Below are 15,910 nucleotides of genomic sequence, written 5' to 3'. Positions count from 1 at the left end.
CTTTTGATCAATTCAAGAGTTCAAAACTCAGAAAAATCGATTTTCTCAAAAATCTCTAAAGTTTATTCAGAATTCAATTTTCTCAAATAACTCCTTTTCTTCAGAAATTGATTTTCCCTTCTTCAAAAATACTTATCAGATATGGCTCACGATTTTTAAAAGTCTCTTTTTTCCAAGTATTTTCCAATATTTGAAGCATGCATCATGTTTTCAATCTGCATTTTCAAAAATTCATAGCACATGCCTGATTCTTTGTGTATCTAGAAAATAGAATATCGATTTAGATAGCTGAGTAAAACAAAGCACATGATTGATCATTGGTTCGATTACCCCTGGTTATGGTGCCAAGAATGGTTGAACATCGTACCGACAGGCGAGTCTCATTCTTTAGATTTTTTTGCATTTTAAAACGGAGGCGAGTTATTTTCAAAATCTTTTTCAAAGGTCAGTTTGACTTGAAAAAGTAAAATTTTGCAATAATAACAGGTTTGACAACCGAGATAGGACCTATCTTTGCCTAATCAATCTTGTGCTTTGCTTTATTCAACTTGTCAAAATCATGTTCTACAATGTCAACTCTATTTCTTATGAACCTAGGAGCCTAGAATCAAACTCAGCTGACATGAATTGCATGTAGACTTAAGCATGGTTTGGTAGGATTGATTAAGGAGCCATTATTCATGCTCACATAGACTTAGGTCAAATACAATCATTCTCAATCTCTAAGAATGATATAAGTATGATTAAGTAAAATTTTCAACACTTTATAAGAATGTATCTATGACCCATAAAGAGGCTCAAGTTTTGATGTTGCATGAAAAAAAATTAAGTATGTAATCAAGTAATTATGTGACATTAAAACTCAAGATACTTGTTGGGAGAGTGTCAGGTGGTATAAAACTTTATGGGGTAAGTCAGTTTTGAGCACAAAGGGTTGCTCCTTCCCTTCCATGATTTTATGGAAAAACCTCTGCATTAGACTGCAACGTAGATAATATAAGGTACTCATGAGAAAAACTGGTGCATCAGGTTGAAAGGTGTTGAAAATCTATCTCGTATTAATGTCCTTTATCCCGTCCTAGTGAATGAACATGGCCAGACTAAAGCCACCCCTGTATGTAAAACATGTCCTGAGCTATAATTATAATCTGAGAATATAAGCATGTGTCGTATCAAGAGCTAAGAAGTGATAACTTAAGATATATGTGCATTAGTTAAGCATTGCATGTATCATTTAAGGAAGAAAATGTGATTAAAGATAAGAATATATGCACGCATTGAAGGGCTTTTGCATATGGTAAGTCATGTATATTAACTGCTCATGCATTTTATTTCTTGAATATATGAATTGATGCACTCTTGTTAAATTTATAAATTTTGAACATGCAAGATTAGTTGTGTAATTGTTTTAGTTAATTCTGAATGCTAAACTATAAATTTTTTATTAAAATTCCTGCTTTAAATTTTTGTCTTACAAGCTTGGCATATTTTATTCTATTGAGACATGTTTTGTCTAACCCTATATGGTTTAATATTTTTCAAGTAATGAAGAATAGTTTACATGCGAAGGCGGAAGGTTGCGACGAAAATCGAGTCTACATTTTCTTCGCATTTACCAGATTTTCAGACTCTGATTTATTATTTGATTATTATGTCAATGGACTAAAGTAATTAATTTTTTGAATGATTGTGAATATTGATTTATTTTATATAAGTTAAAATATATTTCTTTTGAATCTCCACAATCGTATGGTTACACATGAATTTGAAAGGTATCACGCCAACTTTTAAACCCTATGAGTTTTTTTGCTGCTATTTGTTAAAAAAATTTAAAAATATTTACAAAAAATCACCATCTTCGAGTTATAAAAATTAAGGTGTTACAACAAAATTCAGCAGTAAAGTTCTAAGATATTTAGCAGTGACTTTTGTTGCTACTAAAAGTCTCAACGAAGACCTTTAGCTACAACAAAAGTCATTGCTGAAGGTCTCCTACTTTTAGGGATGACTTTTGTCGCGATGGTTGCTCAACATTATCCCACTCTTGTTGGGCTCCTAGTGATTGCGCTGCTACCACCCATTATATATATATATATATATATATATATATATATATAGATGTGGACAGTGGAGATGTCTGCTTCCCTTCAAAAATCCAAAAACGAGGAAACGCGTAATGTAAAAACTTTTGAGATGGATGTGACATCTCTTTTAGCAACGTCCATTCAAAACTATAAAGGTGTATCCTAAAATGATGAGCCAATAAAAATTATTCTTTTTCTATAGCAAACATTCATAAAAGTATTTGATCTTCAACCTAAGATCTATGTCGAAGCAAGTCAAACTAAAAAAAAAAAAAGGTTCGAACTTAGGCCAGTTAAGCTGAAGCTCGAGCTCAATATTTCACATCAAATCATAGCCCAAACAGCCTAAATCTTGGCTCAACTCTGTTTGTTTGCAACCTCTACCATCTTCCGCTAGATTGATTTCCAAGGAGAATGTTCAACCCCATCAAGCTCGAGCCATACTTCTAAAGAGAACCAACATTCCGTGGTAGGACCCCATATAATGCAACCAGCAACAATCAACAATTTGCCCATACCAAATAGACCACCAACTACGACAAGCCACATGGTGGGGGAAAGGAGGGCGAGGGACATCTATCCAAAGCATACCATGTGTCCATGTGGGGCCGCCCATACAAACCAAGAAACACCAACAGGGAAAGGTGACCTATAATCTTCACGACACTCGTTCTCTAGCAACACCCGTGGCTGTCACCCTTTGTCACCAATTTGAGATTGGCCAAAGGATATAGGGGAGGCCCGTAAACGAGATTTGTAGATTCATCATTTTTCCTGTCTCGTTGACGTTAGAAATAAGGCCATGATGTGATACCATGAATAGAAAGAGATATGCCATTAATCAATTACATAGTATATATATATATATATATATATATAGAGAGAGAGAGAGAGAGAGAGAGAGAGAGATGTTAGTAATTAGAATTAGAATAGAGGGCCTATTTGTTTTGTAGCATTACATAAGAATTAGATACTCTTTGAACTCCCCTGCAACCCTTCGCTCCGAGAGAGAGAGAGAGAGAGAGCACAGGAACAAGGTAGAGCCGTCCTATCTTCCTCCACATATTTACACGTCCAAATTGAGGTACAGCTCGCTCGGAGATAAGGCCAACCTCACATCTCCATCTTCACTTGGTTCGACCTCATTGAAACTGTTGAAAACAAAGGAAATTGTCATGGGGTGAGTGATGAAAAAGGAAAGCTTAACTACATCAATGTTGAAAGTAACCCTTTCCAGACCATAGTTACCAAAAGTAACAAGTGAGAGTAAGAGATGAAGCATGAAACGTGAACCAAGAAGTGTTCAAGAAATGCCTTTAGGCCATGAAGCTTGAAGCGTTTATAAGAAGGATATGTAAAGCAAGTATAAAGTGACAAAAATTGTAGATAAATTCTGTGCTTACTTAGATGCATCTTTAAGTTTTTTTTTATTACAATGTACCATTAAAAACATATATTTTTTACTACAATGTACCCGGGGTCTAAAGAGCCGATCCAAGATGTGACCCAGGTCAGACTCCACTACCAAAAAGAGAGTGAGGTGAAGGTGTGGGGGGTTGTGGTGTCCTCCTCTGACCCCTCTCTCTCACACATGAGAGGTCATTTTCGTAATCCAGAGGCCCCCTTTTAGCAGATCGAGTGGTTGCAGACAAAGGCTCTATTTCGGTCCTCCATGAAAAGAAAAAAAAAGTGCCTAGTAAGTAACTTCGTGGAAACAGAGGGCAGTTGGTTCTAGCCGTGATCCAGAGAGCGGCTAAACACCATGGCTATTTGACACGGGCAATCACATGACAGCATTTCATGTGGAGCCTGCACTCTGCATCTGTGGGCCCGATGCAATGCTGTCATGTGATTGGCTAATGCCGCTCCTTTGATCTCAACTTATTTTGGGAGAGTATGCACTCTGCTCCTTTGATCTCAACTCTCCAAACCGAGTTGAGATCAAAGGAGCAGTGACAACATTTGCAGCCCTACATGGAAATGCTGTCATGTAATTGGTCATGACACTTAGCCATAGCACATAGCCGCTCCCTAGAGGGAGAGGAGCCTTGTTGGGCCTAGGGATGGCAATGGACCGGGGCGGGGGGACAAGATCTTCACCCCTGCTCCGTCTCAAAATCCGAACCTCCATCCCCATAGGGGATGATGGATTTTAACCTCCACCCCGCCTCCATACATGTTTCATGTCCTCCATCCCTGATCCAAACGGGGGTGAGGCGGGGCGGGCCGCATTTCCCTTCCGTCTATAGTCATTCTTTAGAAGGATTGGGGATGAGGTGGGGCGGGGCAAGGTGGGGATCAGGACCGGAACGGGGCCGGAGAAGCCTCCATCCCCGCATGGAAATGGATTTTAACCTTCATCCCCGCCTCCATACCCATTTCATGCCCTTAATCTCCCGTCCAAATAGGACGGAGCCCCGCTTTCTCCCGATCCACTGCCATCCCTACTTGGGCCTACCACGAAGACAACCCGACCCCTTCATGCATAGTGAGCAAGCCGCAACTGGCACCGCATTAAACGCCGGTACGATAAAGTGCAGAATCGTCATTTCAGCGAACCTCGCCGCATTAAAGACAGCGATATCGACGATTCCGGTAAAAAAAAAAAAAGTGCCTTATAAAAAGGGCAGCGTGTCGTACACGAGAGATGAAAAGCAAGCGAAGGTTTTTAGTAAACCGAGCCCTTTATTTAATTCAAAATCGTACAGGGAGAAAGTCATCAGTCATTACTCATTAGTTAGTTGACCTTATTAGGCCCAGCCCTTTTCTACTCGCTCCCAAATCCCGATCCGAATTTTAATAATAATAGTTAGCGAGGATGGAAATTTTACCTGAATTCACGGAATCGCAGCCCAAAATTGAGGTTCGCATCGTCTCAGGGTTGACGAAAGGCTGAAGATCATCCCTCCTCCCCCACACCGACGGTACGCAGGGATCGGCCCCGCACGCGCCGAGAGGCCACAGTTGATTGTGCGGCCGTCTCGGCACGACGTTCACCTGCTGCATCTCCGGCCACAGCGGCCCCGACTCCGTGGCCATCGCGTTGCCGCTACTCGGCGTTAGAGTCCCACTCTGAGTGAAAAAAGAGACAAAGATTAAGACGAGGTGATCGATAAATGTGAACCATCAAAGTGGGGATGGAAGAAATGGAGGAGTTGGTATTTCTTTCTAGATTTGGCAGAGGGGGCGTACTTCTCCTGAGAAGAAGCTGTCGAGGCTGAAGTCGATCATGGGGTTCACCGAGGCCAGGCGCATCGAGAGGAACTGCGCAACGGGGGAAGATCCCTCTTCGTTAATGTCATAATTAATGGATTAAATGAAACGATAAATAAATCACAATTACGATAACCATCTGCAATTAACGTCAGATATAATAGTGCTCTACAAACATTTTCGGTGACCAAATCCCCCCCCCCTCTTGGCTGCCTCCACAAGGTTGGACCAATCTGCCCGGAGAAAAGTTAAGCTTTTTATAGTTGCAAATTTGGCAATATTTTTTTTTTACTGAAACTAATCTTGGGGTATAAAATTTTGACTTGAGAATCCAAGGATTAAATATGCGCGCCAATAATGCTAAGGATATATAATTCTTCCAAGATAATCCGGGATTATCAAAGAAACAATTGAAACAGATGGAAAATACAGATCCTATTTAAGTTTTAACCTATCTGTCGGGATTAGTGTATCTTCCAGACCATATATCTCTCAAACCATCTCAGACTCTTTTAAAAAACATACTTGCATGAGTTTTTTTTTAATCTAAACCCACGTACATGATCTTTATAATTCATTTAATAGAAAACATGTATTAATTTAAACTTTTTCATGTTTTAATGTGTTTTTCACTCAAAAAGAATACAATGGTAAGTATTGCATCAAAAATTTGATCAACCAAAAATTAAGAATTTTTGTTAAATTGATTCGATCCAAAGCTTGGTTATTAGTAAATAAGCAATGATAAACACATCTATAAGCTTAGATTAAGCAAAAAAAAACTCCTGAAAGTATGTTTCTTAAAGAAATCTAAGAGAATATTAAAGATAAATGACATGAAAGCTATACATTAGTATGTTGATACAGATACCATCTTCCCTAGTAACTACCATCCTTTTTCAATTGAGAAAGGGTATATTAGTTATTTCCAAAAAATGCAGAGTACGTAACCTAAGACGCTATGGAACAAAACAATCAAGAAGATGACGTATAACAAAATTTCACGAACGCAGGAAAAAAAAGGGCAAAATAAGGAGAGAGAAAAGAAAAATCAAATGGAGTTAAACGAGGGGATTGGGGTCCGGAGAAAGCGAACCTCCACTTGACGCTGCAACGACTGTACGTGGTTGATGATCTCCTCCAGCACCAAAGCCGTACCCGAAATCTTCCAAAAGACCAAAACACCCTTATATCAACAGGGTTTCCAAAGGCTACCAGAACAAAAAAGAAACGGAAAAAAATCAAGAGAAGAAGGATAAAAAGTGAAAAAAAAGAACCTTGTTGCAGCCGGGGACGAGATCCTGAAGCAGCTTCATCCGGGCGTTGATCTTCTCTCTCCTCGCCTGTGGGAGGGAAAAGAAAGGTGAGAGATGGGTGAGTGAGAAAGCCCGTGGGCCGTCCATCATGGACCGATGTGGGGTGGGGAATGCGTGCTTACCCTTTCCGCTAGACTGTGGCTGTCTGTAGCCTGGCCTCTCCTGGCCCGGACGTGAACGTAGGGGAGTTTCTCTGCCTGCTCGCCAGCCTCCGCGGCGGTCTTGATCTTCTTCCCACCGGATCGGACCTGCCAAAACAATAGAAACCAAACCCGAACACCCCTTCAGTATGAACGACCCCAAAACATCCAGAACTTTTCACAAAATGACGTCTTTCGTTTTTTTACCAAAACGATGCACAGTTGGGCAGTTTAGTCATCTCGGTAATGAAACTAGTCATTCGGACGATAAGGAGGAAGGGATTTCGGTCATTTCTGACGGTAAAAGGTAGAGCTAGAGGTTAGGAGGGCAAGGCTTTGTGGGTATTTTGGTAATTTTACCTTCTGCTTGTCATTGTGCTCCTTCCGCTTGTTGGCCGGCCGGTTCTCCTGTGGCGGCGAGGGGAATGCCGTGTCGTAATCGGAGGCCTCGCTCTTGACCTTGGCCATCTGGTTCGGCATCTCGTCTGAGACCGACGGATTAGAGCTGTTTTCCGGCGTTTCCTCCGGCGTCGCGCCCCTTCCTCCGGTGGTCGCAGTGGCAAAGGGCGATACCCGCGATACCCGCTCCACCAGGGCGGCGTTCGCCGGGAACATCGGCGAGTAGTTGAAGGAGAGTCCCCCGGGATGCTGATCCACCGGCTGTTTCGCCGGAGACGGCGGAGAAGACCGGCTGTGATCCGGCCAGTGGAGGAGCTCGAGGGCCTCCGTCGGCTGGAGTCCGAGCAATGCTGTGAAGGAGCTGCCGTTCTCCGGCGGAACTGCGTCGCTCATGAGGCTGTGGATCTCGTCCACGAGCTGGAACAGCTCCGTGTGCGCTCCTCCGCTGGAGAACATGCCGTATCCGGCCGGCGAGCGACTTACAGGATCCATCCAGTGCTTCACTCTCTAGCAAAATCGTAGAAATCCAATTCAGATCTATCGGAATTTCCCCCAAATTATCCCGGAATATGCTTAGATTCCAGCTGCTCGTCGGTCTTCCGACGGAATTTCACGAGAATGTCCCACGGAAGTAAGAAAAATCCTAGGGATTTCTCGGAAGACGTCAAGCTGGAAATTCCGTCACCGGAAATCAGCTTTCAGGGAAGAGAAGTAGTGCGAGAGAAGAGTTTTCGCTGGATGCCTGAAACCACTCCAGTGGGGTGTCCTGGCCTCCCGGCAAGAGAGCTCTTGCTGCGTGTGTGGTCGAGAGTCCGCCTTGGACAGAGGCGGGGCATCCGAAAGTGATGAGAAATTCTCTATTTTCTCTCGTTGGCTCCGGATGAGGGAGGGACGCTGCTTATATTCCCTACTTTGGTTGAGAGAGAGAGACAGAGAGAGAGAGAGAGAGAGAGAGAGAGAGAGAATTTTTCACTTCACTCTCTTTTCACTTTCTACTCCTCTTTTTCTCTCTCCTCCTCTCTCTCTCTCTCTTCTGGTTTACCCTTTTTTTTTCTCTTTTAACGGTACGGATTTCACCATCTGAAAGCAACGTTTCTAAACCGACCCTACGGCCCGATTTTCACGGCGGAGGACAGTGATGACCATCTTTATCAGCCGTACGTTCAGGCGATCGGGCGGGTGGTTACGTGCGTCTCAGTGCGGACGAGGAATTCAGGGAGATCGCCCAACGCCTAACGCCCAACGGTGTTCGTTCGGCGACTCCCCAACTCGCTGTGAACGGTTCGGGTATTCGACCCATTAAAGTTGCACCCGAACCCGCTCAAAGAACTAAAAGTTGGGCTCGGGTTCGGGTTATGTCGGGTCCAGAAGGGTGTCTTTTAGGCGTGTGCATGTGACATAGATCAGCACCGTCTTCCATCCCAACTCTTAGCCTACTTTAGCTAGTGGTGGCAAAATCAGACACGACCCGCCAACCCGCTTCTTAGCGGGGTTCGGGTTTGGCTTAAACAGGTTTGTGTTATAAACGGGTTGACCCACCTAACCCGTTTATTAAACTGGTCGGGTTCATGTTAGGGGTATGCCAACCCGTCAACCCGGCTGACACGTTTAATAAACGGGTTAGAATGGCGGGTCAACCCGTTTTTCCGACCCACCAACCATTCTCGCCCTTACCGCCAACCCGTTTATCCGACCCTGACCCGCCCACCAACCCGTTTACCCAACCCGATCCATTTATTAAACGGGTTAACCGTGTCGTGTTGGGTTACTCGTTTAATAAATGGGTCGGGTTCGTGTTTGCCACAGCCGACCCATTTAATAAACGGGCCAGGTTCGTGTTGAGGTATGCTGACCCGCCAACCCGATTGCCACCCCTAACTTTAGCTCGCTTTCTCTGAAGCAGAGTTCTTAGCTCCAGATGCCATACATTTCGATGAGAAAGTTACCAAAGCGGGGGGCTCGGCTTGTCTGGCCGGAGCAGTTAGTGCACGTCACTTTGCGTTTGGACGTTGCAAGTTCGAATCCCAATGATACATGGTTGTATAACTGTAATATTGGTAGGAATCTGCCTATCCCCAGCCTTTCTGCGTGGAAAAAAAGTTTGCGTAGCATGATTAAATAGAAAACTATGTCAAATCAATGCAGTGAAATTCAAGAAAAGATTTAGTGCATATAAGAACTAAACTATATCTAATGAAAGAAACTTTGTAGCCAAAAAAAAAAACATAATTGAAAATCAGGGTTTGGTGGATTGCTTTTTAGCTTCTTAGATCCTTTTCATTCTATCAAAACGTTTTAAAATATTTCTTGGTAATACTTAGATGTATAGGGGTGAATTTAAAGGCTTTTTTTTTTAAAAGGCAAGCTAGAAGTAGCTAGACCCAGCGAGTTATCATTCAACGTACCATTGGGTTTTGAACCTGCAAGGTCCCACCACAAGAAGACATGCACATACAGCTCCTACCACCCACGCCGAGAGTTTAAAGGCATGATAGCGAGAATAAAAGCACCCCCTTTGGTCTCAGTGGGTTGGCTAAGCTGCAGGTCACTAGGTACACGATTCATGGGACCGAGTCACTTTGTCAGTCCTGTTACATGTAGGGATGGCAGTGGGGCGGGGCGGGGGACAAGGTTTTCACCCCCGCCCCGCCTCAAAATTTTATCCTCCACCCCCGCCCCACCTCCGCGGCGGGGATGGATTTTATCCTCCACCCCCGCCTCCATCCCCGTTTCATACCCTTCATCCCCGGTCCAAACGGGGATGAGGCGGGGCGGGGCGGGGATATTGCTGGAAAAAGTGGTCGGGGCGGGGTTGGGGTGGGGATTAGGCGTGGATCGTGGCGGGGACGGGGCGTGGCGGGGAAAAGTGCACGTCCACCCCCGCCCCGCCTCTGCGGCGGGGATGGATTTTATCCTCCACCCCCCGCCTCCATCCCCGGTCCAAACGGGGCGAGGCCGGGCCGCGCTTTCCCCCCGTCCACTGCCATCCCTAGTTACATGAACTGCTGCGACTTCCACAGGTACTATTACTTGGAATTTTACTAAATACTAACTTTTCTTGTTACTTCCCTGTCTAGAAAAACTTTTCTTATTACTCAGTTTTTCTTATAAGCTTACTGCATTTTTTTTTTATTTACACAGAGAAACTGCTCCCAAGAACAAAGACTTAGCCGCATTGGCTCTACCTGCCATACGCGTTGTCGGCGTAAAACTCCGAGGGCTTTTACCTCTTTGTCTCATAAAATGGTTATGCTTAGACTGGTGATGCTCATGAGATTTGAACCTAGATCGCCTGCCTAGCACCTATCCCACTGGGACATAATATGGCTTCTTGAACTTATAGTTTTTTTTTTATATTAAACTTGGACCAGTGTGCTTTCTACAAGTTTTCAAATTTAAATAAGCTGATTAACTCGAGCTTACTTGGACCAACATCCCAATCAACCTATTCAGGTGTACCTTGAGACCAGGCTTAATAGATGTGACTGTTTGAAATGGGGATTTTGACCTAAAAGCTTTTAGAGACCCTTGCAGGCCATGATCTAAGTGAGTAGGGCAGCTTGGCACAATGGGTGGGTCTCATCTGAGTCCTACTGAAAATCCTTTGAGCTCTAGAAGTGGAGTTCATGGGTTCTTAGATGTGTTCATGGGTTTTTCTTTTTTTTTTGAAGGCAAGCTGAGGTTAGGCAGACACTATCAGTTAGAAAACTATATCATTGGGTTTTGAACCCGCAACGTCTCAACACAAGGTGACGTGCACTAGCTGCTCCTACCAAACAAGCCGGAGTCGCCGCCCTTGGTTGTGTTGATGGGTTCTTAGAAAACTGGTCCTGCTCATAGTTCGCAATAGGTGTGAAACAGCAAAAATTGTTAAACACTTGATAAGTTGTTTGAAAGGTCTCACATGTTGAAAAAAAAAATGGGCAAACAATGTGTACGGGTTTAATTCAGTTTTAATTTTATAAAATAAAGTTAAAAAAATTAACATATATATATATATATATATATATATATATATATATATATATATATAAAGTAGGTCGGGGTAGGCCTAATGATGCTCCAGTTAGAAGGATGAAAAAATGAGAAAATATAGTAGTTAATAGAGGTCGGGGTAGGCCTAAGAAGACATGGATGAAGGTGATAGGAAAGGATATGAATGCTTTGAGCCTCACCAAGGACATGGCATTGGATAGAAATGATTGGAGAAGAAGGATTCATGTGAAAGACCCATAATGATTTTCTTTTTTGGTTCATATCGCCGACCCCAATTATTTTGGGATGAAGGCGTAGTTGTTGTTGTTGTATATATATAAAGTAATGGATAGGTGTAAATTGATACATGATAAATAATTTTTTTAAGGTTTTTATTTTTTTTTAAATTTTGACCGTACAGATGTGATCTATGTACTTGATTTTATATGGATCAGTTCTTGAAGTATTAGATTCCGATGCATGGATTTGTTTTTATAAGGTTCAAAAAATCAGTGGTCCAAAATCTTTGTAAAATTTTCAGGCTCTAAATATCATTTTTTCATCGAAAACACATGATCCAGGTGTGGATTCCTCATAAATCGATCATGCTGAATACATTTATGGGGTCAGAACTGAAAAAAAAAACACCAAAAGGGCAGAAAAACCTATTTAGCATATATCAAATTTGCACCTACCCATTACTCTCTCTCTCTCTCATATATATATATATATATATATATATATATATATATATATATATATGAGATTTTTTATATGAGAAACAAGTTAGTATACAAGAACAATTAGATTTAGATTTAAGAATCATCATGATTCAAACCCATGACTCAATCTAATTGGATCGGTAATTGAGTTTTTGAAAAAGTATATTGTTTAAATATAAGTTTTTTGTGTTCTAAATATGGTTCTATCAAAAACAAAGATTTTTTTTTGGATGATTTTTTTTTTAAAGGCGGAGTTTCAATTGTTTGTTTTTTTTCAAAGTTGTATTTAAAGGAACGTGTTTTAAATGGAGTTTTGCTAACTACGATCTAGCTAGTGACAACTAATTGGATCCAAGTCAAAACCATATCCAAGTCCATATCAAACAGGTTCGGAAGCCATCAGAATCCATTCCCAACTTTTAATCCTACCTAATTGGATCCAAGTCCATATCAAATAGGTTCAGAAGCCATCTGACTCCATTCCCAACTTTTAACCGTAGCTAATTGGATCCAAGTCCATGTCAAACCCTTCATTTGCAAGTTTCAACTGAAACGAGCAAAACCCCCGTCCTTGACAAACTGGCCACCAAACTATGTTCCCTTGTCGGGCCTTAGTCCAGCTGGTATGCATTACGGTACTGGAACCCAGGTCCAGATTAGTTCCCCTATCCAACTAAGCTGAACAGGGGACCCAAAATTGGACCCAAGACCTAACAAGATGATAAATTGGATATGGGTCAAACTCTACTTTGGCTACCGAGCTGGAACCCAACAAGTGATTCGATTTTTCCTGTGTGCCCTAGATATCCAATGGACCAATGTCCATTTAGCTAGATTCAGTAATTTAGTTTCCTTCCCGATTGAATTAACTGATTTTTTATTATTGATCCTGTTTGGTTTTCTTTCTCATTACCAAAACCCGCAGAAGATCAGAAAATCCAGCTTACATGTTACCTTAGCCCCTATACGTATAAAAGCCAAATCAGATCCAGATCCATAAAGCTCTCTTCTTATCCAAGTCCAAATCAGAATTTCTATCTTGGAACTGCGAACCACAGACCTTAACCATTAGCATCCCTTCATGGGGCTGCCAACAGGTTGGAACCAATCAGGACCCTGTGGGCATGGACCTGGATTCGATTCTGAGAGCTGGAACAAGATTTGGGTCTGGGATTGCATAACAAAGGCCAAACTTGGTAAAATCTGTAATTTTTAGACAATTTTACCACTAAATGTTCCAGATCTTAAACGGATCTTGCATGGGGCATGTGTTTGGTTTATAAACTTCCAAACCAGAATTGGGTCAATCTATACTTGGATCTTGTAGGTCAAACCTGATTAGGGCTAAACAGACCTGCAATAACTGGTTCACGCCCTAATACCATTGACTCGGCATCAGATCTACAGGTGAGACCTCATGACATTGACCAGACCTGCAAAGACCAACAATATAATTAGTTGGGTCTTGGTCAATCTAGTCTAGCTAGACCATGCCCTATGTGCCTGAATGGCACCCTCAGACCGATTGGGAGTCATACCACCAATGTTAGTTGTTGGAAGCTTTACCTTACTTTAGTGGGTCAAGCAATCAAGCTTGAACTAGATATGTTCGCAGGCATGTTGCTCTACTAAGGATCAAGTCCACGGTGCAATAGATTCTCGTATAATTATGCTCCTAGGATATAACTGAGCTTTCGCCCATTCGCAAAAAGTCAATACACATCCTTCCCTGGGTGAGACTGATAACCTCAATACGAACCACCTAAAACAACCTCTTGACTAGGATAAAAAGATCTAGGTTTAAATTGAGTATTGATCCTGGGTTTGGATATAAGTATGGATTCAAACTACAAGTATGGATCCGAACAACAACTGGATTGGGATCTTAGTAATTAATCTGAACACCAATTGAATATGGATTCGAATAACAACTGAATCTAGATCCAAATAACAAATAGATCAAGATTCAAATAACTAGATATTCGAACAAAAACTAGATCTGGATTGGAGATAGGGATCCGAACAACAACTAGATCTGGATCCTGAACAGGGATCTGAACAAGAATCAGATCTGGATACGAGTATAGATATAGATCATTTCTTGGGTATGCATCTTAAGTGAATTAGAGCTAACAGGATCGGGACCAAACGAGTTTGGGCTAACTGAATCTAGGTTAACCAGATCGAAACCAAACAAATTTGGGCTAACTGGATCTGAGTTAACCAGATCAGGATAGCAACTAGACCTGGATCCAAATAGTAATTAAATTCGAACTCCAAACTTTGAGAACCAAAAGAAGAGAGAAGAAGCATAGATCGTGGAGAGAGCAGAGAGCACTCGTAAGAGAGAGAGAAATAGGGGAGGAGAGGAGTGAGGGATGAAAAAAAGAGGGTTGGGGTTTATATAGGACCTAGCCCCCCAACCCCCATTAAGGCCATAAATGGCCTTTAAGAAGCCAAAATGGCAAGCTATGAATGGGTTATGGCTCGCTAAAATAGCCAACCATAAAACCCCAAACTACTAGCTAAGGAGGACACCCAAATAGGAAAGAAATGATTTTGGCAAGGTCATATCTAACCAAGACTGGCTCAAGATAGACCTTGACTGAGTCAATAGGTCAACGATCAATAAATTGGGCAGCTACTGGATCATTTAGACTGTTAAAGCCCCATGCAAAATGTTAGGAAAAAGTCCAAATAGATTTAGGTCAGATCCGAAGTGGTTTAATGTTGCGTCAAAGTCAATTAATAGATTGGTCAAAGGCAGCTTTAGACTTGGAGATTAAATCCATCCTAAGTACTAAAAAGATAAGTCTAAACCTAAAGTTCAAGATCCAAATCCAAATCCAAAACCAAATTCAAATCCAATGTTAAAAGTCCAAAGTCAAAGGCTAAAAGTCAAGAGTGATGATCCAAGATCCAAGATCCAAGATCCAAGATCCAAGATTCAAGGTCAAAGAATAAAGTGATGCACAAGCCTAAAATCTAATGCCGTTGAGGGCCTTTCCCTATAAGGCACCACTCATCTATATAAGGATAAGAGTTTTCCCAAAAACCTTCAACATAGGACTAAACTTTTGTAAAAAACCTATTACCAATAAACTTAAGAAAAAATAAAAAATAGAGAGAATATATAGAGATAGTGTTGAGCCAAATTCCAACAATCTGCTGCGTTGATCAAAACTATAGAAGAGGACTCACGAGACTGTTAGCAAAGATTCAGTGCATAAGTGAAAGTACCTTTTGGGTTTGAACCCCCATGTTAGTGTTACTTAGTCTTAGTTAGTTTGAGACCTCAATAGTGTTAGCTTTGAATTAAGAATTCTAATTGACCTTCCAGACACCATAACATACACTTTCATTTTAGGTGGTCATAATGTGTTTACCAATATATAAAAGTCGTACATTAAGGGCCATGTGTTGTATCCTAGTTTTATGAGTGCTCTAAAAATAAAAGTCCAAGTCTCATAAAAGGTAACCCCTACCTTCACACTCAGATATGTATGTCTATCAAGGGTGTAAACCTGTTTGAAATACCCCAGCCATAAGGCTTATGAATCTTATTAAGAGTTTAATTTGAATTCAACCTCCTTACATAGATTTCGAACATTTGATATCGAGAATGAGAAAATATTAAGTGCTCAATTCAATCACTGAGAGACTTGTTTTTCTCATTGAACCACTCAACATAGTTTAACTCTTATCATGTGGTTGGGTTTCCATGAATGATGATTGCTTTGATAGACTTTAGCCCCATTCTCCTCAATGTCTTAAATAAGATACCTCGAGAAAGTCCTTTTATCAATGGATCCGCTAAGTTTTGATCAGATTTTACATATTCATTTGAGATTATTCATTGCTTCAATAAACTATTTACATAATTGTGCTTTAGATTGATATGTCTAAATTTTCTATTATAAATATTACTTCTTGCTTTATATATAGTTACTTGACTATCCTAACGCATAGTTATCGAAGGTACTGGACTTATCTCATAATGATATCTCTATTAAAAGATTATTTATCCACTCAGCTTTCATACTAGCTTATGTTAGTGCTAT

General features: G+C 41.4%; 1 protein-coding gene across 1 annotated transcript; it reads right to left on the bottom strand.

The window, feature by feature from the left end:
- Positions 1 to 2,993: 2,993 nt before the first annotated feature.
- On the bottom strand, positions 2,994 to 8,027 carry LOC149828956 (transcription factor bHLH48-like). The gene is made up of 7 exons (XM_090017820.1): positions 7,114 to 8,027; positions 6,736 to 6,861; positions 6,575 to 6,640; positions 6,394 to 6,462; positions 5,277 to 5,348; positions 4,916 to 5,156; positions 2,994 to 3,235 (listed from the first exon to the last, which is right to left on the bottom strand). Exons 1-7 carry the CDS (start codon positions 7,642 to 7,644, stop codon positions 3,198 to 3,200), a joined length of 1,143 nt encoding a protein of 380 aa, XP_089873946.1. The 5' UTR covers positions 7,645 to 8,027; the 3' UTR covers positions 2,994 to 3,197.
- Between the last annotated feature and the right edge of the window lie 7,883 nt (positions 8,028 to 15,910).

Source organism: Nuphar pumila, chromosome 9 (assembly GCF_984573655.1).
Source record: "Nuphar pumila chromosome 9, dmNupPumi1.hap1.1, whole genome shotgun sequence".
NCBI classification, from domain to species: domain Eukaryota; kingdom Viridiplantae; phylum Streptophyta; class Magnoliopsida; order Nymphaeales; family Nymphaeaceae; genus Nuphar; species Nuphar pumila.
Note: the sequence above shows the minus strand (reverse complement) of the source record. Positions and strands in the feature narration are given on the sequence as shown.